This window comes from Scomber scombrus, chromosome 4 (assembly GCF_963691925.1).
Source record: "Scomber scombrus chromosome 4, fScoSco1.1, whole genome shotgun sequence".
Classification (NCBI taxonomy): Eukaryota; Metazoa; Chordata; class Actinopteri; order Scombriformes; family Scombridae; genus Scomber; species Scomber scombrus.
In genome coordinates this window covers 5921868-5948417 of record NC_084973.1, presented here as the reverse complement: position 1 = coordinate 5948417, position 26550 = coordinate 5921868, and the positions used below count along the sequence as shown (strand labels likewise).

The window sequence follows — 26550 nt, the reverse complement described above, 5'->3', positions numbered from 1 at the left end:
CAGTCTACAATCTAGCCACTAGACACAGATGCTGATGGAACTACAAAGCTACTTCAAGCTACTGAAAGATAACACACACATTATGATGTTCTGGACATTCACTTGAGGACATTTTCACAAATTGGACCTCAGTAAATTTGAATTGAATACCCCTGGTCTAGGCAGATATAGGGCAGAACCCAGTGTCCCACCCTGTGGAACACCTTACCTTTTACTGTGCGGACTGCAAACAGCCTCTCCACTTTTAAAACACTACTTAAAACCCACTTGTTCACTTTGGCCTTTGGCGGAGTATAGCCGCTTTATTGGGTCTTTTATCTGTTATATTTCTCTATATTATTTTATTTTTTATGGTTTTTATTGCTTTTATTGTTTGTTTGTTTTTATTGTTTCTGCTTATTTTACTGTAAAACACTTTGGTAGGCCATTGGCTGTTTTAAATGTGCTATATAAATAAAGATGACATTGACATTGACATTGACAGTGTCAGCATAGATGTATGTCAAAGGTACTTGGCTACACCTGCATAAACAGGCAGACTGTGTACTCTGCCTCTTTAAAGTCACTATAGCATTACATTTCTCAAATAGGTCTACTCACTGTAGCATTCATTCAGGTGAGATGTTATAGGCAAGCTGTTTACATTCATTTTGTAGCAGATGTTACTTTGTAACTGTTCTCTATGTGGTTGTCTGCTAATTAAGTCTGCAATTCATTATGGATGTTGTGGCCAACGCTATGCACTCCCTAAGATTTTTTTACTCAGCAAATTAAAAGATTCTAATGCTAATTCTAAAAAGCTAAGGACTTTTAATGTAAGTAAAAACATCTTAACAGTTGTATACAAATCACTCATTGAGTCGGTCATCACTTACAATATCTCATCCTGGTACATCTTTCTCTCTGTCAAGTACAAAAACAAACTGTCAAGAATAATCAAACAGGCTAATAAAATAACAGGCACCACACATCCTCACTGTCAGACCTCCACACACAGGCAGTCAGATGGAAAACCAACACCATCATACATGACCCTTCACACCTTCCACAGCTCGTTTCAACTCCTCCCATCTGGGGCTAAGATGTAATAAGAATGTAAAAAACAAAACAGAACTCTAACCAGAAATGAATTTTTTTATTCCAACACTACATGTTTTGTTTTATCTCCCCCCAAAGTACAAGTAAATACTAGCATTTTAAATGTGATTGATCTCGATTAATCACAGTCTATTATTGTTATTAACTCGCTTAAATTTTATAATTAAATGACAGTGCTACTTTATACGCTTTATATTGCCAACTTTGCAAGTGTTTGGTCCACCTCTGTTTACATTGGCAGTGCAACAACCACTGCTGGGTCTTTGATTATTTCATGTTTTTAAGGTTTTATAAAAAGTCCACATTGTGTCTGTATTTAATAGCATCATGAATGTTCACTGCTCAATGTTCATATGTATTTAAAGGTCAACTTCATTACACCCTCCCACAACACACTGGCAAAACAACCTGCTACACTCTCAGCATTACATCATGTGCAACTTCACAAGGAAGCAAGGACAAATATCCAGAAAAGTGTCAGAAGCTAAGGTAAAGACCACAGAAACATTTTTAAAATATGTATTATTATTTATTATATTATTTTATTTGAATGAGGGTTTCTTTTTTCTTTCTTTCTTTTTTTTTAAAGTTCTAGCTCTGACCTGTGAGCGAGGGCTGCACATCAAAACAGGAAAATCATCTCTGAAATCATCAGTCAGACTTCATGTGAAGTGAAGTTATAACACAGTTAAAAAGTTTATATAGTGGCTCTATATGTGTGTCTGGGTTTCACTCCCACAGTGTCATTTAATATCACATTAATAACATTCAGACAGTATAGTTTGGTTGTTGCAGCACAGTTTATTTCGGTTGGAAACAGGGTCAAATAGCCAGAAAAAAGCTGGCTGCATGCTCATTATAAATGCTTATCGACTGTATTTAACTGAGGGTGTATGCATAATGGAGTTTGGCGCCATCCTCCAGGGTGCAGTCATGCTGATGGGTTCCAAACCTGATCTGTCTCTGGCAGACTCCCAGCAGGTCATCATACAAGAAGTCATGGTCGTGAACCTCGAGCCTCAACACGTCAAACTCCTTGGCTGAGAAGTAGGCAAACTCCTCCTCCCACCAGGGGTTGACTTCGTTGTCACGGATGCTTGTCTTGCCCAGAGAAGCTGAACTACAAAACACTTTGACGTAGCCGTCTGTGATTCCAAACAGATCAGAGGGAAGATCAGTGGCCCGCAGGTTGAACACCCTCAGCCCTGCTTCAGCCACAGTCAAAGCAGACAGGACGAGCAGGAGGAGGGACAGATTGGAGGCCATGGCTTCAAAGCAGTCTGTAGAGGGGAAATAACACATCTATGTTATATTGAAGGCCTAGCTAGTATTCCTAAATGATTTTTCACATTGGATTTAAATTTTGTGTCACATCAGGGTTAATATGTAATGTTTTATACTAGACCCTTAACTAACAGCTGTTTTTTTGCAGCCAAACCACAAGTCTGCTGGGGCATCATTCCTTTAAGTCAATCGACCACTTGTTTGTTACACACTAACCACTTTCAAACTACACTTGTGCACTTCAGAGTCATCCTCCTGTTTTTCAGTTGCAGCTCATCCCTGTACTTACATAAAAGACCAAAACCAATATGTGACCAAAAATGAGTATTTCTGGCAGCAGGTCATTGTGTGTAGGATATATTTATTGTCCCAAATGGGGGAAATTTGCCTTTATTTTTAACACGAACATGGAGAAATTGAACTGTTTAAACCTGTTATAAAATATCATTGCACATTAGAAATATAAATAGATGGGATAAACTGAGCTATGGTGATAAACTGAGGAAAGTTATATTTGTATTTGAAAATCTTTTATTTTTATTTCTTAGGTTTAGCTTCAGGTAAAGAAGGAAGAGATCATTTTTATACAAATAATTGACATGATCAAGTTGCATTATGGTCATTGTAGGATCCAGTGTTATTGACTATGTACCAGGTGCAATAATAATAGTCAGAATATCTCAGCCTTCCCTTCCTGCTGCTTTAACCATTCATCTGTCTCCTGTGTGTCCCCCAACTTCATGAAAGTATAATACTCAATATCTGTAGAGCTCTTTTAATTAATAATAAACTGGACTAAGAAAAACATGACAAGTAGGAGAGCCACTGTGAAAAGGAAATGTTACACCTGCTGCTTTCACCTATAAACAAATGAACGGCTCCTCCTCTTAAAGATAACACACACCGCCTGTTGAGTGGGACTTTGAGGACATGTTACATCATCCTCACTGAAGGCCAGTGTGAAAATAACAGCTGGGTTAGTTTGGTCTTTCACAGCTCTGTTCTACCTGCATCTATGATATGTCACACACATTTCATACACTTATAGTCTGGCCTTCAACCTTTGACCTCGACACTGTTTCTCCAGATGTAGCAATTTAGTCAGTCTGGATGAAAATGAAACACAGGAAATGTAGATATGATGTAATAACAATATGGATTCAATAACAGTTAAATACAGCAATATATTATTTGAGAGAAATAGCTCAAATCAGAAACACATATGGTTTATTACTGCAAAAAGAGGAGATTTTTCATTCACTTTATATTCACTTTATATAATAATAATAATAATAATAATAATAATAATAATACTTATTATTATTATTATTATTATTATTATTATTATTATTATTATTATTATTATTATTTATTAATTGAATGTTGAATCAATTGGGGTCCCATACATGTCAAATTATGAATTTGCTTACCTTATGGCATCTGAATCTTGTTATTAATGGTTTGTTTGTCAGTTTGTAAAGTTTTTAATCTCTTTTTATTGTCCAGATAAATATCAGTTAGTTAATAATACTTTTTCAAATTTGAAGACCTTGGATTGCTACCTGGAATACATTTATAACATCACCGTATCAACCAAAGTAAAGAAACATGACAGTGAAAACCAAACATTTAATCAAAGCTGGAATATTATAAAATATCAATGTATGAAAAGTGACACCATATAATAAACTGTTAAAACATGGTAGTCGTAGTAACAGAGTGGCAGCATTAGTATTAGTGCGGTAGTTGTAATAATACACATAATGTGTAACATTGTAGTAACAGTAAATAAATAATGGTTGAATACATGATGACAGATAACTTTAAATGGGATTGTTAGCCAGTAATAACATGAACAATGAGAAGATACAATGGAAAAACTCCAGTGACCACAAGTAGAAGATTAGTTGTTCAAGTCTTACCTTTAGTCTTGATGCTTTGTTTGTCATCTCTCTGTCTGCTGATCCATGCTTTATAGGCCAGCAGACCACGTATCAGATGGATAAAAACCTGTCAAACCTCTGCTAAAGCACAAGCTGCTACATTCTCAGCATTATGCGATAAGACAGAAATAGAGCGACTTTCTAGAATTGTGACTCATTGGTTACCTCGTTCAGTAATCCTGAGAAGACTGTGCCCTAGTCTTCTACTGTTAAAGCAGGCTGTACAGTAATGTAAAAATAAATCATTTAACTACTATTATAAGTAAAGTAATAATAGAGAAAATGGCCAGTCTGTCTGTGTCTGGGTTTCACTCTCACAGTGTGATCATTTAACATCATATTAATAACATTTACAGACAGTATAGTTTGGTTGTTGCAGCACGGTTTATTTCTGTTGGAAACGAATGGCCAGAAAAAGCTTCATTGATTCAAACAGTTTGGATCTTAGTGACTTAAATTAACTATTTGTGAGAAAAAATCATAAATGGGGAATCATTGGGGACAGACAACAACTAATCACTCACAGCTAGTCTCTGAGAAATCATACAAGATTCTTCAGAGTCAGTCTGATGGAGATTCAGGCTGCATGCTCATTATAAATGCTTACTGACTGTATTCAACTGAGGGTTGTTGAAAAATAGAGTGTGACGTCATCGTCCAGGTTGCAATAATACACATAGTTTCCCTTCTTGATCTGTGTCTCGCATATTCCCACCAGGTCATCATAGATGAGGTCACGGTCGTAAACCTCAAGTCTCAGCACGTCATGCTGCCGGGCTGTAAGGTAGGCGAACTCCTCCTCCCACCAGGGGTTGTCATCGTTGTCAATGACGGATGTCGTGCCCAGCTTGGCTGAGCCAAGAAACAATTTGACATAACCGTCACAGGGTCCGATCGGATCAGGGACAAGATCAGTGGCCCGTAGGTTGAACACCCTCAGCCCTGCTTCAGCCACAGTCAAAGCACACAGGGCGAGCAGGAGGAGGGACAGACTGGAGGCCATGGCTTCAAAGCAGGCTGTAGAGGGGAAATAACACATCTGTTATATTGTAGGCCTAGCTAGTATTCCTAAAAAATCCTCAGGTTTAGCTTCAGTAAAAGAAGGAAAAAAATAATTGACATGATCAAGTTGCATTATGGTCATTGTAGGATCCAGTGTTATTGACTATGTGTACCAGGTGCAATAATAATAGTCAGAATATCTCAGCCTCCCCTTCCTGCTGCTTTAACCATTCATCTGTCTCCTGTGTGTCCCCCAACTTCATAAAAAGTACAATACTCAATATCTGTAGAGCTCTTTTAATTAAAGGCCAGTATTAAACATGTAACTAATCTGTATGAAACAGAAAAGCTGGTGTAAAATCAGGTATGCTGATACTGAAATTGTGTAGTTTAAAGTGGACTAAGAAAAACACGACAAGTAGGAGAGCCACTGTGTAAAGGAAATGTTACACCTGCTGCTTTCACCTATAAACAAATGAACGGCTCCTCCTCTTAAAGATAACACACACCGCCTGTTGAGTGGGACTTTGAGGACATGTTACATCATCCTCACTGAAGGCCAGTGTGAAAATAACAGCTGGATTAGTTTGGTCTTTCACAGCTCTGTTCTACCTGCATTTATGATATGTCACACACATTTCATACACTTATAGTCTGGCCTTCAACCTTTGACTTATACCTCTGTTTCTCCAGATGTAGCAATTCAAATGGAATGTGCAGCAGCAGCAGTCAGTCAGTCTGGATGGAAATGAAACACAGGAAATGTAGATATGATGTAATAATATGGATTCAGTTATAGTCACAAGCAGCAAAAAAAGCTCTAACCCCTTTTTCACTCATTCCTGAAAATAAAATAGTAATTTGTTTTGTTTGGACAAACAATTTCTATAGTGATTAGTATTGTGTTGTGCACATTTTTTTTTTTTTTTTTTTTTTTTTTACTTTTGTAGCGCCCCCCAGTGGCTGATTTGAATGAAACGTTCAGGGTATATTTCAGGTACTTATGTTGACACTTCCTATGGGTTTTGTGATGATCGGCTCAACAGTTGTTGACTATAATATATTTATGTGTTGAACCACACCCCTTTTGAAGTTCATTGGTCAATATCTTAATACTGTATATGTTCTTAACGGAAATAGCTAAATTCATAATGCATAATAATGTGTATTACTATGAAAAGAGAGGGTATTTTTATTTGTAGTTTTTTTGTTGTTGCTGTTCATCAGTCATGCAGCACTATGGTCACATGCTGAGGTAAAACAGTAAATCCTCTATGGAATAAAGAAAAGCTCTCACTGATTATCACCTGAATGAATGCTTGCTTTACAGTGTCTGAATCTTGTTATTAATGGATTTGTTTATCAGTTTGTAAAGTTTTTAATCTCTTTTTATTGTCCAGATAAAAATCAGTTAGTTAATAATACTTTTTCAAATGTGAAGACCTTGGACTGCTACCTGGAATACATTTATAACATCATCTTATCAACCAAAGTAAAGAAACATGACAGTGAAAACCAAACATTTAATCAAAGCTGGAATATTATAAAATATCAATGTATGAAAAGTGACACCATATAATAAACTGTTAAAACATGGTAGTCGTAGTAACAGAGTGGCAGCATTAGTATTAGTGCAGTAGTTGTAATAATACACATAATGTGTAACATTGTAGTAACAGTAAATAAATAATGGTTGAATACATGATGACAGATAACTTTAAATGGGATTGTTAGCCAGTAATAACATAAACAATGAGAAGATACAATGGAAAAACTCCAGTGACCACAAGTAGAAGATTAGTTGTTCAAGTCTTACCTTTAGTCTTGATGCTTTGTTTGTCATCTCTCTGTCTGCTGATCCATGTTGCAGACCGCGTATCAGTTCAATAACCTGTAAAAGCCATTGCTTACCTCATTGTGTAATGATGAGAAGACTGTGCCAAAATGTCTCTATTCAGATTTGCCATAATGAAGTGTCCTACTGTCAAAGCAGGTTGTACAATAATGTAAAAAGGAATAATGTTATTACTATTATAAGTAAAGTAATAATAGAGGAAATGGATAACATGACTTTTGCCATTGTTAGATTTCTATTAATTATCAAAATTGAATTTTGAAATTGTGAAGTTTACACAAGAGGAAATGAGGTCATCATAATAAAATGAATTCCTTTCAGAGGAAGTTAGACTAGAGTTCACTGAATATCAGATGTAATGTGTGTCCTCTGAGGATCATGAAAATCATCAGTATACCAAACTGAGGAGCATCACACCCCCAACTTAAAGTCTTTATATGCTTTATATTGCCACCATTGTGAGTGTTTGGTTCACATCTGTTTACATACACAAACACATCTGTGCCTAATGATTAGTTTCATTTATTGTGACATCACACAACACATCACAAAAGTATTTTTTTATTATGATGATGATGATGGTGATGGTGATGGTGATGATTATGATGATGATGATGATTTAATCCATAAAGAGCTGTTTGTTATTGACAGTTTTCTAATGATGACACCAACCTGCTGCACATGTTAACAACGTCATTTCAGTGTTATGTGTATTAATAATAAACAGCTACACCTTCATACCACATAATACAATCTAATAAACAGTTCTGCAAGGAATAGTCTTCCTCTAATTACTGACTTAGCAGTGAACGGACCTTTTAATGTTTTCCCCAAAAGTCCTAACATGGTATAATTATGTTAATAGAGCATAATTTGCCAATTAAAGAGCTACTTTAATGACAAATTACATCAAATATAAATGTTGTTTAAAATGTGTTTCTTGCTGACAGACAGACTCTCCCTCACGTTCATTTATCCATAATAACAGTTAATGGGGAAAAAAACATACCATGAAAAGAAAAATGTTTTAATAAATGAAGAAAGTTTTTTATGCTTCTTTTGTTGATCAGACAGACAATTAACAGATTTTTTAGATGGTGAATCAGACAACCAAATATAACACTTGGGAGTGAGTTTATTCTATAATGGGTCTTCACCTAAGTGTCAAACTGTAGTGATGTATCAGATCAGTCTGATCAGCTGCAGCAGCCAATCAATCAATCATTCAATAAAGGGGTGTCAGCCGGTAAAAGACTTGTGTGGAAGTTGCTCTTGTGAATCTTCACTCATAGCTCCTCAGAGATCCCTCAGAGATCCCTCAAAGATCCTCGATGCTCAATCCTTGGAGCCAAAATAAGAGAATTGGGAAGTTTTTCAAAATGGCGTTTCGGAAGAATTTCCAGTTCAGGCGAGGAGAAACATCAATTAAGAGAATTGAGAAGATGCAAGTGAGGGAAACGTGGATGCAATTTCAGAGAATTGAGAAGTACACTGAAGAAAAAGTCTGGAACGCACAAAGGAACTGCAATGAACTGGTGACAAACAGAGGGAACAACACAGACCATATACTCTAGGAGGAGGTGATAAGCAAGATACAGGTGTAGACAATTAGGGGCGGGAAAGACTATCACAAAGGCGGGAAACACACAAGGGCAGGAAGTGAAGACTAGATAGATAGATGTAATTACACAATAACACTGATTGCAAAATCATTTGGTTACCAACATAACCATTTGTTGGCAGGTATACCTCAACTTTTGCCGCCAATTGTTTCCCCTAAAAGGATGAGATCAGTAAAGCACAACTGTTTATTCGATTAGACAAATAGGTCTTAGGCAAAGGTCAATGTTCATTCAACATTCAACTCTTGTTTATGCCAGATAGATGATGTTTCTGAATCTGAGATTTGGAAAGTACAGATTGTGGAAAAGTTGGGAAGAAACAGGGATTGGATGAGTTGTTGAGCAATGTTCATACAGGAGGAGGGAACCTACAAAACGGCTTGTGTGTATTCATATTGCTCAGTATTATTCTAATGTACTCAGATCTTTTGCAATAAAGATGTTGAGCTTGGACCTCTTCTACTCCACTTACCCCCACAATAGAAAAAGCTTCATTGACAACAGTTTGGATCAAGAACAAATGATAAATGGTGAATCATTGGGGACAGACAATAACTAATCACTCACAGCTAGTCTCTGAGAATTCATACAAGAATTTTCAGAGTCAGTCTGATGGAGTGGAAATAACATTGACGTTATATTGTAGGCCTAGCTAGTGTTCCTACTGTAAAGTGTTTTTAAATCTTAACTTACTTAATTTTTTACATATTACAACTTGAAGTTAATGCTAGGAGGATGAAGATCCATATAAAGATTTTTAACATAGCACAATCAAATCAAATTTCCCCTTGAGGGACCATAAAGCTCTGAACAGAACTGAAGAATTTGTTACAATATTAATTGCTTTTGGAATAATAAAAGCAGAAAGGTTTAGACAGAATAACTTCAGGAAATTGGCAATGCCAAAATAAATGTACAATAGTTAGCGTACCGGAAGGTAGGAACCATTTGACCATAGCCTTAATCCTGTAGTGACAACAAGTTTGTCCAATGACCGGGTCCAGGCTAAGGCCTTAAGAATCTGCTGTGGAGCCTTTAGGACAACTCCTATTCCTGCATTACTTGTTGAAATGGGAGCGTTACGTTTGAGAATCAGGAGATGCAAGCTGGGGCTCCACCACTGGATTCAATTAAGTGGTTTAAAATATACCTCTGTAGTAAAGTACCTTTTGGTGGAGTCTTGGGAGTTTGTAGATAAAGAAAGAAAGTCACATTTCCTTCATCACATAAAGCAGCTGGCAGTAAGGATTGGGCTGGAGAAAGATAAAGTGAGTAGGTATGTTTGGTCTCCTGTTCCTTTCTGGTTTCTTCCTGACCCAGAGGTCCATCTACATCTGCTAGAAAAGGGTCAAATATCTCATGTAATGTTGTGATCAGATATTTAAACCAATTTAATGAATATATGCAAATCTTAAAGCTGGTTCTAAGGACCCAGTGTCTACCCCTAACCCAGGTTTCCCAGACACTGGGTCCTTAGAAGCCAGATAAATTGGCAAAGGAATCTCTATCAAGGGACACCATTAATTTGAATGTTCCGCTGGGGAAAAGTGAATGTTTTAGCATTTGTAAAGAAAAATTGGAACATCAGTGGAAGGAAGAGTGGACTGAGGAGCAGAGGGGCAGGCATTATTTCTCTCTACAGCCCTCTGTAAAAAGCAAAAGGGGGAGGATTAAATCTGGATGAAGAGATGATGTTGTCCTAACCACACTGAGACTGGGACACTATAGTCTTGCGGGTTGTTTAAAGGTTGTTGGGAAACATCCAGATGGTCTGTGTGAATGTGGTCATTTGGAAATTGTGCAACATGTTGTGTTCTCATGTAATCAGATTGATCAGATTTGGAAAAGAGCACAACATTCAGTCTGTTGGCAAAGCAGTTATAAAGTATATACATTTTACTAGACTATATGTGAAAGTATGATGAGGTAATCTTGCCTTTGTGCAGCAGCATTGCGCTCTTTTGAGTACAGCCTGCCGGAACTTTATAAAGAAGAAGTTTGTCCAAGTGGTCCTGCCGTAGCTAGCTGTCAAAGATGGCGGACAGGAGACGATACGGAGATTGACAGATGTATTTAACAACACGAGTCCTTTTCTAACATATTTATACATTCATACACCAGTCAGCAGTGACAGAGATACATACCTGCTTGTTACCAACCGGAACAATGAAGCTGAAACATGAAGAAGTTTAGCGTCCGTAGTGTTATCTTGATTTTAACCGTGTGTTTGGTAGTTTACACAGTGAGGACTATAAATGGTAAGACAAGCTCTCAATAAACTGACATGATGGCTAACAGCTGACAGTAATGTGTTGCTGCTTATTGTCCGCAGACAGGATGTGTGAGCAGACTCTGGACTATTTAGTGTCTCGGGGTGAGATAGAGAAGAGGGACGCTGCTCAGGTGAGATGGTCTCATGCTGTAAACAGCAGGAGCAGCCTGAAGGAGGCGCTCACAGGTGGGTCAACATGCTGCTGCTGTCACCAAACTACACACTTATGCTAGTAGACACATTTAGGGAGAGGCCAAAGTCTCTTTAAAACACAGTTTCAGAATTGTGAAAACTTTATTATATTTGCGAAAATGCAATAAAAGCTTTCATTGGGTTTTTTTTCTTCATATATATATATACCACTTTAGACCATGCAGGAATAGATGAAAAAACTGTGATTGTCTGTGGAGATGACACCGTGCAGTTAAAATATAATAATAAACACATTTGAAAGTCGGGGGGACACAAACAGGTTTTTGAAAAGTGACGGGGGCATGTCCCCTCTGTCCCAGTGTAAATTACGCCCCAGTATATATATATGTATGTATATATATAAATATATGTATATGATTCATACAGTCACTGGCCACCATATTAGGAACACGTGCAATCTAATTCAATTCAAGACAACAGCTCTTCCATAAATTCTATATATGTATTGTATATATTGTCAAAAAGTCGATCATTCTAAGTGGTGGTGGTTTACTAAGGTGCATTATATTACCTGATCGTCCTAATATTTTGCTTCTCTCATGTATTTTAATGGAGTGGACAAAATATTCAGAACACCATTCAATATAATGCTCCCTAGTACACCTCCATCACCCACTATGACCTCAGTAATAAAGATAAAGTAGAATTATCACCTTTCTGACAATGTTAACAAAAACTGAAAATGTATAAACTTCATAAATGTAGAATTTATAACAGAGATGTTGTGATGGATTGAATTAGATTACACAGGTGTTCCTGATGAAAAGGCCAGTGAGTGTGTATGTGTGTGTGTGTGTGTGTGTGTGTGTATATATATGTAAAATGTGTTTGTGTGTGTGTTTATATATATGTAATATGTGTGTGTGTGTGTAATAAATATATGGATGTTTAAATAGTGAAGTGCAGCAGTAGCATGTATATGATGTTAACTGACATATCAATGACCCAGGTTCTTCTTCACTGACAGTTGACCAGTGTCTTTAACCCTTAGGTCCCACTCATATGTTAGAAGCTGACATAATTATGAGAGGTCATGACCCCAAAGAGCCAATCATGGCACATCCTCCTGAGACAGACAGTGACATCACACTGAAGGAGTGGCTGGAAGGAGTTAAGGTGCACAACAAGGGGATAAAACTTGACTTCAAGAGGTGAGACTTGAGGTGGGCTCATGTTTCTTCTCAGTGATTTGTGGTTGTGTGTGATGCTAACTCTGGAGTTTACTCTCCATGCAGTCTGGAGGCGGTGCCCCCCTCTGTGGCTCTGCTGCAGGAAGTGCTGGCTGAACCCAGCTGTCCTGTATGGATCAACGCAGATGTCCTTCCTGGTCCTGGAGGACAGGCCACACCTCTGGAGCCTCAGGCCTTCCTGGCTGCTGTGGGGAATCTTCCATGTGACACTGTGCTGTCTCTGGGCTGGACAACAGGGTGGACTGCTGGTACAGATAACCCAGGTAAAGACACGTGTGTTTACATAGAGACCTTTATCCTCATAGAATCAGGAGAAATCACCTTGATCAGAATATTCACTCTGAGAGAAGTTGTACTCTGTTTGAAATTCTGATTTGAAAGAGTTTTCTTCACATGCTTTAAAAAAACAAACAGATAACACTCTCTTCAGTTGTCATTTACAGGGTTCTACACTCACATGAATGCACCTGTTTGTTTTTTGTTTTTTTACATTAAATGATAATTCACATTTATTGTAACCTAAACGTTAATATTCTAAATTATTAGCTGTGTGAACAACCTGACCTCACTTTGATGAGGAAATAGAGGCAACTTTGCTAACAGAGCAAGTTTTCATCAAGTCATTTATTTCTATTTCAGTTTGACTTGACTCTCTCTCTCTCTCTCTCTCTCTCTCTCTCTCTCTCTCTCTCTCTCTCTCTCTCTCCCTCTCTCTCTCTCTGTTTTTTCTTGCCTCTGTCACCAAGTGCTGCTCATGTGGGAATGTTGAGTCTCTTTAATTAAATGAAAGAGTACGGTTTAGACCTGCTCTATATGTAAAGTGCCTTGAGATGACTTTTGTTGTGATCCTGCGCTATATAAATACAGATTGATTGCTAGTTCTTGCATGAGACCCAATGTTGTTGGTTTTCTCACAGGATATATCACTTATGGATTTTTAAACTTCATTTGTAGTCAGCCCCCTTTTTCATTTTCTCATCAATTTCATAATTTATTGGAGAAATGTAGTGCCTGGTTTATAATGTCCCAAAGTGCACAGACAAATTAGGGAACTCATTGGGTCTCTTATTTGATATTTCCTCGCTCTAACCAGAAGTTGCTCCCATATTCTTGCTGTAATTGAAGTGTTTTTGTTTTCCAGGCTACAGCTGGAGTATGGTGCATGAGATGGAGGAGATATGTAGATCACTGAAACATCCCGTCACCTTCCCAGTGCGTGCAGCCCTCCTGAACCAGTCACACTCCCAGCTCACATGGCTGCTGCAGCAGTCAGACAGGTGATCAACACACTCATATGAGCATTACACTGCTGGACTTTTACATAGTCAGGACCCTGTGGCTTCTTCTGTTATAGTTCCACGGTTCCAACAAGGTCACAGGTTTGAATATTTAAATGAATATATTTATGGATGTCATTTTTAGTAAATCTGGACAATGAATCCAAATTCATTGTCACCTTCTCTTAGTGTTATTCTGTCCAAATATCCTGTCCACATCCATTGTCCATGACCAATCATAGAGACATTGAATCATACACAGATCAACACTGACTGTATGAAGCCACTATGATGTCATATTTCACCCCAGATTGAAACGTATCAACAAGTAATGTTATGAAGTTTGGTTAATCTATCACCTTCCTGACCCACAGTATACAAAAATAGAAATACAATGCATCATTTTTAAATTTTTGTGTCAATCCTTTTTAACCACGGGGAAGCAGGCAGTTTAATTCTGAGAGACAGCTGTGAAGGAAAAAAGACCAAAAAAGAAAATAAATAGATGTGGAGAAGTCACTCACATTAATGAAATGTTTCTGCTCTGCTATGTTGTGCACAGGTACACTCTCACTGTGTGGACTGGCCAGCAGGACGAGTTGACACTACAGGAGTTACTACCCTACAGAAAAGAGTTGGACATCAGCAGGATCTATTACGACCTGCCTGACTTCATAAGGACAGAGCTCACTAAAATTTCCAGTTTAGTTTGATATGATGTAGTGGTGCATGGTCAGGCTCCTGTGGCTGATCTACTACACCCTTACTTATCAACTCACTCTCAGGTCAAATATGCTACACTTGCTGTCTTGCAGGGTTCCAGCGGATCCTTAAAAAGTCTTAAAATGTCTTCAGTTTAGTTTTTTATATTGAAGGTCTAAAATGTGTAGAGTTGTAATTGTTAAGGTGGACCATCAATTCTTATTGTAGTGACAATCTCATCATAATTTGTTTTTGTTTTCTTTTTTAAGACAAACAGAAATACAGAAAGTGTATATGAATTCTTTAGCTTTTTTTTACGAGCATGTAAAACTCTTTACTCCCACTATCAGACTGATGCTGCAGGGGTGTGGGTCATGTATGTAGGCTGCAGCTACAGTGTAAATGATTAAGGTGAAACTAAGGGTCCTGGCACCACTCAGATAGATAAGTATAATATTAACTCTAATTGTGGCATAAAATGGTCTTAAAATGACAATAATATCATTTACCACAATTATTTCTGAGACAATATATCATCCAACAGAAGTAGTTATGGTGACAGGTCTATGCATCCTTACAGTCTGCTGATTCTGTGGATTTCTTTATAGCAGCTAAATACACATCCGTTTGTGTAACCTGTATGCAACGTATGAGTATCAGTGTTTTTTAGTTAGTTTTTTTCATTGTTTTAGATGTGAACTTCTCAATCTTGTATACAGTATCTTGGGTGGTCACTTCATCTACTGTGTGTTAGTTATTTTTGTATGTGTACTATGCCTTGTAAAGCACTTTGTGACCTATGTCTATGAGAAGCGCTATACAAATAAAATTGACTTACCTACATACTTTATTAATCCATCCAATAATTGTAAGTGGGAATGAGTGAGACATTGCCATGCCTAGAGTCATGCTGCTAGCATGGTTAAAATATAGAACTTACTTACAAAGACATTTCTATCTCTCTAAACCTAGCAGATGTTATAAATCATGACATGGTATATCATATATCTTATAGGGCCCAATGACCGAGTGAATAAATACTCCTCATATTTTTTTTTAATATGCCACTACTGATTCTGTCTTTTCATACTGTCCTGCTGAATAATATAACACATCTACTGCTTTTCATGCAGACACAATTGAAATTGGTTAAATAAGTCATACTCTAGTTCTCTGGTGATCTCCATCACTGTTGTGAAGATCTTTTTATTCACTGAAAGAACAAAAAAGCTGAGGAAAAGTCCATAGCAACAATGTGTTCATTCCTTTTACCATTTCATAACTGTAAGTTATAAACCTTGTAACATAGTCGCTCAGTAATTCGGTACAAGGTTTATTGAAAACAGCAGACAGCACAATATAATACTGTTTAATAGGGAACATTGAAGGTTGAGTGTAGCATTGAAGTGTTGCCACTGACAACTCTGTTTCTGTATCTGAGGAGGTTTTAGGCTTTCAAGGATGCAGCTTTACTAATTGGCAATTTAGATAAAAAGTTTTTCTAAAATGAAAGCTCTTATAACACAACGAGAGCAAGCTGGAAAAAAATCTCAGAGTGCCAAGTTGCGTTTTTTCTTCAATCTGCAGTTTTTATTCCAACAGTGATACACAGTACATTCTGTTTAAATGTTAGATGATTCATATATGAGTAATGCCTTGTATGGATGATATAATGTATATATATGTGATACATCTATAGATGATATACAGTCACCGATCACCTCATTAGGTACACCTGTGCAATATAATTCATACTTTAATACTTTTTGGGTGTTCTCAAATGTGAGAAGTAATGTTTCTTACTGAGGTCATACTAAGTGTTGGTGGTATACAGTGGTTAATTATATTGAATGGTGTTCCTTATATTTTGCCCCCCTCATGTATGTTAATGAAGTGGACAAAATATTAGTATTAGGAACACAATTCAATATAATACACCCACTATGACCTCAATAATAACCATAAAGTATAAGTAGAACCTGAAAACTGAAAATGTATAAACTACATAAATGTGGAATTTATAGCAGAGCTGTTGTGATGGATTGAATTAGATTACACAGGTGTTCCTGATGAAGAGGCCAGTATTGTACATATATTTGTATGATCATTTTTAATAACTGATCATTTATAAAATATTTAAAAAATATTGATATGACTTGCATTATTTTGGTGTACATGTTTGTTTGTTTTTATCAACAAGCAGCATTTTTTTTAAATTCAACTCAACAATAAAACACCATTATCGTTATACACATAATAAGCAGACATAAAACACTGATAAATTGCTGGGGGGGGGGAAATGCTCAAAACATAATTCACACAAACTACTTTTCAAGTTATTAATGACTTTTTAACCAGCAGATTAAAAGTGGATGTATTTCATTCACTTTTTAAAAAAAAATCTGAAATCATTCTCAAAGATGAAGCTCTGTCATTTCATGGCCTGCCTCAAGATGTAGACCCATCAAATATTTTCTGAGAACTATCTAACTTGAGTTTGGTTCATTTTTGACCTCAGAAAGAGCAGACATGGGGGGAAAAAAAGAAAGTTCTTACTAGCTTCAAATTTCATCCACAACTTGTATCCTTCCTCACCAGATGGAGTTGCTCAGTTGCCATGAAAATGGTTTAGCCGTTATCACTTAACATAAGTATGCAATGTCTGTCATGTGATAACAGGCAGTCTTAACATTTTATGACTGACAGGAGCATTAAGATCCCTGTGTACAGGAAATCTACTCACACACACACACCAATAATATTAATCAATAACTAATTAAACCTACCCTTCACTTGCAACATATAAGACATAAAAAAGTGAAAAGGAGGGCAGAGAAAGAGTAGCTCAAGGGGAAACTACCAGAAGCATCCCAGTGGGACTCTTTCACATGCCACAACTGACCTGCTACATCTGCCAAGGAAAGAAACAAGATGTCGTTGAAAGCTTCAGGAACAAGTTGGTCCTCACATTGAGAATTGTTCCGTCAAACCATGTAAGCTTTTTACACAAAGTGCTACGGTGCAAAAATACTTTTTATTTTCTCAGGTAATTATAATGCAAAGTTTGACACTTAAAATACAGTTGCCCTGAGAATTCAACACACTGCAACTTAAGAAAACACTTGCAAATAGACAAAACACGAGCACATTAAAAATACATCATCCATTTGCAACACATGCACGGCGTTTTAAAACACAGACAGCACAACACACTTAAAAGTAATGAACATTCTTCTTGTTGCTACAGTTTGTGACTCATGACATTGCTGAAGTCGGCAATCCGTCAGTGGTGTTGGATGATGAAATAAATTGTAAATTGAGTTTTTGGTTTATTTTAACATTGTGATCACATGTCCAGATGCGGTCTTTACTTTCAAGTGTTACACTTCTGTTATGTTGTCTGTGATGTGATTTATTGTTTGAATTTGCAGCATGTTTTTACATGTGATATATAATTGACAAAGATGTTTTCCTAATTTGTTTGTACTTGTTGTACTTATAGGATAAGGCTGGTAATTTTCTATTTTTTTATTTTTATTTTCAACAAATCTCATGTGCAGAGTCAAAACAACAACGTGCTGATCTATTAACAAGCATTGTGTGTGTATCCAAAGTCTTATAGATCTTAATTGGGTCAATAACTTTTTCTTTTGCGTCCATGTAGTTTAGTTAAATTTAAAGGGGTTAAAATAATAAAATAAACGTATGAATAACTTGCACGAATTCTTTTTTTATGGATCCAGCATCAAATTTCTGCTTTAAATCCATTTTGAGAGAATATATTAGAGGATTATGGCAAAAATGTCTAATTGGTGTAACCATAAAAACTTTGTACCAAATAATTCAACTTGCTTAAAAACACTAAATTCTCAATCAAACACCATATCAACTAGTTTGGCATGATCTTACATTATAACTTTTTATATTAAATAAAGGTAATGGAATACAATTGTTCTAAATATTACATTTAATCTGTGGAATCATGTCAATCAGGAACCATTTACATTTTTTAAGTACCCTTAAATACACTGTAGGTGGATAGAATATTTAATATTTATCATTCCCTTGTGGTTACACCATTTGACAGTCTGACTTTTGGTTAAACAGAATGGTACAAATGTCATTTCAAATGACATAAAACCAACATACATACAAAATGTACATATTAATAAGGCCAATGCATGCTTTTAAAAGATATTTTTGAATTGCTCATCTTGCCAACCCTTATTTGTCACTGACCCATTCCTCTGTGCCATAGAGCTCTGTAGTTGTCCAAAAATGATGAAAACATGTGCATGAACCACACTTCTGCACTGGATGACATGTTCCTGTTGTTTCCATGATAAGTCTAGATGAATCAAAGCAGACTCAGAATGGCTAAGCTGTATTTGGTAGTACAGCTGCATTGTAGGGCACATGCATTTTCTCCTGATACATGCAATATTTGATTTTAGTGGCCAAACATTTCTTCAAAGTTGACCAAATGCTTTATCTGCTCACTCTGCATTGAGTGACGTCTCCACAGCATTTTTTTGGCTTTCAGGTCCCTTGGGAAAATAGGTGCACAGGGTAGAATAGGCTTTGAACCTGTAAGAACACCATTCAGTGTTTTGCTACTTCCACTCAAAGGGTAGGAAGCACTAGAGCTGACACCGATATCTGGTATAGGAGCATGGGGATTCAGAGGAGGGAGATATCCAGGCCGAGTATGGGCGATGTGATCCAGAAGAAGGGCCCCTGAGCCTCTTCTCTCCAGCCCGACAGCACCTCGTCTCTGAACAGAGCTCTCCAGTGATTCTCTAGAGCCTGACAGAGTGGAGGATCTGCTGTTGCCTATCTTGTTCCTTTCTGGTCCTGCTCCAGCTCCACCACCATTCTTGGAGCTATTGTCTCGGCTGCCAAACTGCGGTAACTGAGAGTCTGAACTGTAGTGGTCAAAACCAATGTTCCGCCGTTGGACCACATTTTGCAGACTGGAGACATTTAATTGTCTAAGACAGTCCGATGCGTCTTCATCTGCAGGACTTGATTCGTGGGGAAAGTGAAGATTGTCACCTTGATGCAAGTTTGGGTGTGAAGCAGAATGCAGTGAACTTGCAGCACTGTCATATGACATCTTTCTACCGAATGCTCTTTTTCCACCTCCACCTCTGTTTTCATTTCCTGACATGTTCTCAAGTGCTTTCAGGAGCCCTGCATCTTTGACATCAATGCTATGGTGGCGTGAAACAGCTGGAGGTCTTCCATGGAAGGCAAGGCCATTGAATCTGAAGGACAGCTCTTCCTCCGGTGTAATTTCCACCAGCTCCTCTGTCAGAGAGGAGGCCTGGCTCTGCTGGAGTAACAGGGAAGGACTTTTGGACCATTGCTCCGAGTGTAGCCTCTGGAGATTAAGTCGCTTATCCACACTGGGAACACGTAAAGGACTGGGATGTTGAATTGGAGAACTTGAACCTGAACCTAAACACTGGGGATTCCGTAGGCCAAGAAGTGGGCTACCAGGTTGGGGAGAAGCATTTGCAGAAGACCCTTGTGGAGGAGTTCGTAGCTGGATCTCATATGGTGACATGCAACAAGATGTTGGGGTGTAATGCAAACGTTCCTCTAGATCAGGAGGTGGAGGGACATTAAGATACTGCTTTGTCATATGGTGCCCGGATGGAAGTTTGTTGGTGGTGATGATGATAACCTCCTTACCCTTAGCTTTACAGGCATCCAGGAGGACCCTGAGGACATCCCTGTTGCCTGAATTGACTGCGTAAACCAGTGCTGATAAGCCTGCATGATCCTCCAGAGTTGGATTCGCACCACTGCTCAGCAGGACTGACAAGATTTCAGCTCCAGCCTGTTCGAGGCATGCATGCATCAAAGCAGTTTTTCCTGTCTTGTCTTGGATGTTTGGATCAGCACCATTTTCCAGTAGATACCTATTACAAGTAAAGATGAAAACTGCTTAAGTGGAAGCTATAGCCCTTTACAAAAATGCATGCATTCAAGAATCAATAGAATTCATGTATTTAGATGGTACATACCGGACCATCTTGTGTTTAGGGACACTCTGTGAATCTGTATGCCGTGTCTTGCAGGCCACCATGAGTGGTGTCTCGCCATGTTCATTACTCTCGTTTATGTAGGCCCCTCCCTCTAGCAGCAACCGAGTCAGACGCAGACGACTCAAATAGACAGCCTTCAATAGAGAATTGCCATCTGTTCGCACCTCTGTTGACTCATCCATTGTAAAGACCTTGGCTGCTTCTAGTTCACTTCAAGTGTCTTTGATGAAGGATAATCACTTGTTTGTCCAGAGGTGCATACAGCCCAGTGCCTGCAATGAAGAAAAAGGAACACTAAGTTCACAGGTGTAGTCTACCTACTGGGCAGCTGTTTCAGCCATAAAGTGAGGGTACTCAAACATTTTTGTTGTGTCACAGAATTTCAGGAACTGTAAACCCCATTTGTTTGATATACATTTTTTTTCACATTTACATTTTTTTTGGCCTCACACAAAGCCATGTTTACAGTACCAGTCAAAAGTTTGGAGATACTTTTTCATTAAAGGGAATGTGAAGGTGGCTCCAAACTATTGACTGGTATGGTATATATATATACCATAAAAACTGTTGTATAAGATGCACCTTTAACGCAATTCTTTTTCATTTAAAAGTGAGGTGGGTCTTATACACTGGTGTGTACCTAACCCTAACCCTAACCCTATACACCAGTAAAATGCAGATAGAGTTTGGATCTGGGTATGAGGTATGTAAAAGGCCGTCCACACTAAGAACGATAACAATAACTGTAAAGATAACGATGTGAACATCCACACTATGAACTATAATGTCCTATAAACAGCAGTGTCAAGCACGCACTGCGTCCTCCAGCTGTGTTGGCAGCTAATGGAAATAGGCAATTGATGAGCTGTTACTGTTGAATGTTGTACGGAAAAATAAAAATAAAACCAGGTGGGTTCACCGAATTGCTGTCAGATGATAAATAAAGGGTTCCAAGATAGCATTTCGGCCAATGCCTCATGCCTCTTTTGCTCTCCACATGGACTGTTTACCTGCATGCCACCAAAGCCTGCACACACATGATTGGTCAACACTACTCTGACTACAAATGGAAACCAGAACACTCTTTGTACCAAAATCTTGTCACATTGCCAACAGTTTCTGCATTCATATGCGGACATTCATTTATAGAGATTAGAGCAAAGGTGGTTGGTCTGTCTTGCCTTTACAAGCCAGGGAGCATTGGACATACATCACTGAAAAAGGAGACCCCACATTGGATATAAATTATGTCATTGAAAAGATGACATACTTCAGACATACATCATTAAAAGGGCTACAGATGTCATAATTTGTCCAAAATGTATCCATTGTTCTTTATATAAAAACATATAAAGTTCTCACCAGACAGAAGTGAAATGGTGATTACTGCTATAGTTTAGATGTGACGACACACCTGATTGACCAACCACAAGCAACAGCACTCCTTTAGCCTAACCCTGCTAGATTTAGTACTCACTCCTGAAGGGTGCTGAAATTTAACTCCTGGAACCTCTCAACCTTACAAAGAAGACGGATAACAGTGGAAACCCAGGACAATGGCTACAGATTCAGTTACAGGTAGGTAAGTCCTGTTAATGGAAAAAACAACAACTTCATAGGACAGGACAGCTCATAACACTGCCTGGGAGGATGAGCAATGCATTTTAAGAGATTTCAAAATATATGGCGTGCTTTGACGAATGATCAGCAGTAATGTAAAATATAAACAATTTTTTAGTAAAAGATTAAAAACATTCAAAAACACTGGTGGTCCTTCAAACCAATATTCTGATAAGTGTCATTCAGTGTTGGTGAGGGGCCACTTGTTACACCTGTTCACCGTTACAATCCTAGTTCTGTGTTTTGCATACGTTGTCATGTCATTTCTCTTTTTGCGTTACATCATTTTTGCAGTTCTTATAACTGATGCAGCCGCGCCTATCTGGCATCACTGTAACTCTGGAAGAAGCCTTACGTTGCCTTGAATTCTCATATTTATTGTCAGGCTTTTGAGGCTGATACACATGTGTACATTTGCTCAGTGCTTTTGTATAGTTGCTTCTGCAAATGGGATTTACAATAAATGAGGTTAAATAATGCCACCTTTTAAAAAAAACCAAACATTCCATCTGCTGCTGTGCTTTAAAAAGAAGGTGAAGCGATTTTATATCAGACAAAGGGCGTAGCTTTTATTCCTTCCTCCTTCCAACTTCAGACATAAGCACATAATCCGCTTGTCATCCTCTCCTCAACTCCCTGCATTCACTTCTGCAGCCTATTGTGTGAGTGGCCTTGTGATTCTGAAACACTGATGATGACTTATTTTAACTGCGTAGGTATGTGTGTGTGTGTGTCAGTAGGGTGTAAAGCATGTACGTAAATACAGCTGAGGACAAATTATAAGAACTGAAATTGTTGTAATTTACTTTTCAGTGTTCAGCACTGTGACACAGAACTTTACGTCAGTTTATTATTTGACTGCATCCTTGCCATTGTTCATCAAATAGAAAATGTTTCATCCCCTCACACCTGTTAGATGCTAAGTCTGTGTAGATTACAGGGAGCTGTGGGTCTGTAGGAGTTCAGACTGCAGGGCATCTGTATCTGTGTCTATATTATCCTGTTTATTGTATCCTGACAGTTGTGTGACAGTTTCTACCATCTGTGAAGGATGGTAGAAACTTGTCTTCACTATCTAGCAACCATGAATATTTCCAGCTTCACTTTCCATTAGGAAATATTGATTGCATACAGAAACATTTGTTGTTGTCACACGAGGAGTGATAGACAGTCAGATATGATTGTTTGGGGTCCAACCTGTTGCCTGTAATATTTCTCTAAGCCATCACACAGGCCATAACTTGTGCTGAAGCTATAATTAAAAGAATTCAAATGTCAACCAAATGTTTTTGTAAGTCCAAGTCATTTTCAAAAAGACTATTCAAACAAACTAAATCTCTCTCGCCCTCCTCCTTCCCCTTCTCATTTTCTGTGTATCTGCAACCTTGTGACACCGAGGGACTTCATCTCGATTGGCTTCCTTTTATCTGCTCTGGCTTAGATTTTTCCACTTTTGTGCATCGCTTCAGACACAAGTGTCTGCTCAATGAATAAAATTAAATCTGTAAACCTGCTTTTCACTGCAATCAGTGTTGCTGCAGGTCAATCAGAGTGCAACTTGTAAAACCAATACAATGAACTAACAGGTAAATAAAAAAAAAAGAAGAAAAAAAGACACATTTCATATTACATGCAGTCATTTGTTTCAGTATTAATGTAAACTGGTCCAGTTTTAAGGTAAATACAATTCTTTCTTTTTAAAATCATGTTACTGTGAATCTCCCAACTTTATTGAAACACATTGCTGAATCATCTGAGTGCCCCTTGTGTACAGTGCTGTAACAGTTCATGATGTATGTGTGAAGAGCAGAAGGTTTTAACCTCAGTTAACAGCCTTCTTCTGCAGGGTGACATTCAAACCCCCATCTGTACCTCTTTGAGGGGTCAGGCCTGGCCTTCAACCAGCACCAACACAGACAGAATAACTAATGATAGAGGCAGCAGAGAAAATGTCATTCCTTAACATTTTATCAGTCCACGTATAAAGGCCAGGCTTTGTTCTTCTCTGTTCCATGCTCTCGAGTTGATATTATCATTATTATGACAGAATTTATATGTATGTGCATGTATTCATGAGTGTTTTAAGAGCTACTTACGGTTGTAGTCAAGTGGAATGCTGTATACAATGTCTAACACAAGAAACCCATTTAGTGAGAGGGAGTAATGGAACAGAAGCACAGTTCAAATGTGATTTGATAGCGATGAAAATGTTTTCCTCAACAGCACCGAAATGATGCTTCAAGGACTATTAATCAAAATCTTTCGCTGCCATCTTCGAGATCATAAACATATTCTAAATGTGCTCTTAAGACCACGTACAGCAGATTATGTCACATGTGTCTTTAGCAAATAGGATGCTGTGTCTTACATGTTAACACTACAGAACACAGTAAAACACCCACACTGGTAACTCATGTTTTCATAGCAGAAAAAACATATGCTGAGGATATAATAAATAACTGATTGTATTATCCTCACTTTAAGGAAATTTATGCACAACAACAAACAATTTTCAAAGCTGAAATAAAAAGCACAATAATACTCATCACTACACTACTTGTTAGTCTGTTTGTTAACCTACCTTAATGCATTTCATTCTTGACTGTGACAGCTGTTCAAACTGCAGGGCCCCTCCAACTTGATAGGTCACTCTCAGCGTATGGACTCAGGAGAAACCAGTAGGGAGAGAAGACATCTGTACAGGGGAGTGACCGATGAGAGGAGGGAGTGAAGACTAATATACGTCAGATGAAAGTGAAAGGACAGCCTATGGCATCCAAGCAGCAGATAGCACGCAGCCAATGACAGCACATCCTATTGTGAGCAAAGCCACAGTGTAGACAGTGGTCTTTGGTAAAGCATTTGCGGAGGTAAAAAGACTCATTTCTTTTTCACCTTCGGGTATTCAGACTGTTGATGTGTGGAATGACAATAGTGCTGCCGACGTCACCGGAAAGTTCAAGGCTGCAGACGGATTTATTTTGGAGAAGACTGCACAACACAGCAGCTTCATTCACTTCATGGACATATTACCATATTCAGCAGTAGCTGATTGAGAAAGGCTGATAAAATGTTGTTAAATGATGTTAGAGCTTGTAAATCTGGTAACGCAGCAAAAGCTTTTAAAGGACGTGTCCAACCTCAGGTCTTTGTCTGTTCTGTGGATGTCTAAACCTGATGATGTCTGTCTGTGTAATAAGAGTCATTATGATCAAATGTACTGTTCTGGTAAAGTATTGTTTCCCTCAACCTGATTCATCTGCTTCAGTGAGTGATTCCCCTCATTTCTATGTTCCTATGAAATTCCAGAGAAGGGGTTGAGCCCATAGGACACGTCATCTGATTACACCTGAGGGCAAAAGGGTTTATACCTTTTCCAAATAGTCACAATGGAAGGCAGGGCGAACACCCTGCCACCATACACTATCCTCCCTCTAGTATCCCATTGGCTCCCACATCTCTCTCCATCTACTCTGTAAGTCCTTGTTGTCTTAACATGAGGCTTTCTGTCTACTTAAAAGCAATCTTTATTTTTTTCTTTACATGTTATGAATAAAACATGAGACCAAATACAGACAAGATAAAGAACAGTATGCCGGAGGTTACAGATAAAAAAAAGATACTGATGAATACTATACAATGGGTTATAATACATTACATCACAAGTCCTTCTTGATAGGACTTCTCCATTCAACGTACAAGGTTCAGGCTTGTATTCATTGCACTGGCTTTGTATCTTCTAACAGTGCAAATCTCTTCTTAACTAAATGTCTAGTCTTATATATGTATGTATAGTCCTTTAGAAGTGTCCATGGGCCATCTTAGCAATAATCTGTAAAAACCCTGCAGGGCTGAGGCTGCATCTTCACTTCATGTTCCATCATAATCAGTTCTATAAAGTCCTTCAGTCAGTAATCTAAAATAAAATAATTTAGTTTCTTTACTTTACAATTCATAAGTGAGGCAGCTGTGGCTCAGGGGGTAGAGCTGTTGTGCCTAAACATATGTATGATGATCATCTCTGTCCACAGCCTTGCCTCAAAGACAGTCTTGGTGTTGCACTTGGTTGTACACATGAGAAGTGACAGCAGTGGTTAGTAGAGTAAAATGTAAACCCTGTGGGCCAACACTCATCACTATTTCTGTATGTATACTAACCACTACTGCTGTACTTGAGTTTAGTGCTTACAAGATACAAGGCCAGTCTCAGTAAAACTATTCAGTATAAATACAATAAAATAATAATCAAAGGAAACTTACAATTATTTCTGTAGCCCGGCTCAGTAACCATGAACTGACATGTTGACCAGGATCAGAGAAGATCTATTACAAAGTACGCAAAACTTCTGACTATGGCTAGAGGGGAATGTAAACTGTTATATCCACTTGATATGAGTGCAATGCATTTTGTTTTTGCAC

At 38.0% G+C, this 26550-nt stretch overlaps 3 protein-coding genes across 4 annotated transcripts; 1 reads left to right on the top strand and 2 right to left on the bottom strand.

The window, feature by feature from the left end:
• Positions 1-1885: 1885 nt before the first annotated feature.
• LOC133979583 (perforin-1-like) lies at positions 1886-7208 on the bottom strand. 2 transcript variants are annotated; one of them, XM_062418129.1, is made up of 3 exons: positions 7144-7208; positions 6007-6065; positions 4691-5342 (listed from the first exon to the last, which is right to left on the bottom strand). In XM_062418129.1, exon 3 carries the CDS (start codon positions 5326-5328, stop codon positions 4942-4944), a length of 387 nt encoding a protein of 128 aa, XP_062274113.1. In that variant the 5' UTR covers positions 5329-5342; positions 6007-6065; positions 7144-7208; the 3' UTR covers positions 4691-4941. The 2 variants fall into 2 exon arrangements, with proteins under 2 accessions (XP_062274114.1, XP_062274113.1); XM_062418130.1 differs by lacking the exons at positions 4691-5342; positions 7144-7208 and adding an exon at positions 1886-2378.
• A 3629-nt stretch (positions 7209-10837) lies between these two features.
• On the top strand, positions 10838-15482 carry fam151b (family with sequence similarity 151 member B). The gene is made up of 6 exons (XM_062418128.1): positions 10838-11062; positions 11137-11262; positions 12281-12440; positions 12525-12742; positions 13621-13756; positions 14319-15482. Exons 1-6 carry the CDS (start codon positions 10984-10986, stop codon positions 14467-14469), a joined length of 870 nt encoding a protein of 289 aa, XP_062274112.1. The 5' UTR covers positions 10838-10983; the 3' UTR covers positions 14470-15482.
• Positions 15483-18677: 3195 nt separating this feature from the next.
• ankrd34bb (ankyrin repeat domain 34Bb) lies at positions 18678-20741 on the bottom strand. The gene is made up of 2 exons (XM_062418059.1): positions 20491-20741; positions 18678-20385 (listed from the first exon to the last, which is right to left on the bottom strand). The coding sequence occupies exons 1-2, from the start codon at positions 20691-20693 to the stop codon at positions 18909-18911; spliced, it is 1680 nt and encodes a 559-aa protein (XP_062274043.1). The 5' UTR covers positions 20694-20741; the 3' UTR covers positions 18678-18908.
• Positions 20742-26550: the final 5809 nt, after the last annotated feature.

Coding starts and splice junctions, on each gene's coding strand:
- fam151b (XM_062418128.1), top strand. CDS start 10,984: ATGAAGAAGTTTAGCGTCCGTAGTGTTATCTTGATTTTAACCGTGTGT. Junction 11,263..12,280: donor CCTGAAGGAGGCGCTCACAG/GTGGGTCAACAT, acceptor TTTAACCCTTAG/GTCCCACTCATATGTTAGAA. Junction 12,441..12,524: donor ATAAAACTTGACTTCAAGAG/GTGAGACTTGAG, acceptor CTCTCCATGCAG/TCTGGAGGCGGTGCCCCCCT.
- LOC133979583 (XM_062418129.1), bottom strand. CDS start 5,328: ATGGCCTCCAGTCTGTCCCTCCTCCTGCTCGCCCTGTGTGCTTTGACT.
- ankrd34bb (XM_062418059.1), bottom strand. CDS start 20,693: ATGGATGAGTCAACAGAGGTGCGAACAGATGGCAATTCTCTATTGAAG. Junction 20,386..20,490: donor CCTAAACACAAGATGGTCCG/GTATGTACCATC, acceptor TACTTGTAATAG/GTATCTACTGGAAAATGGTG.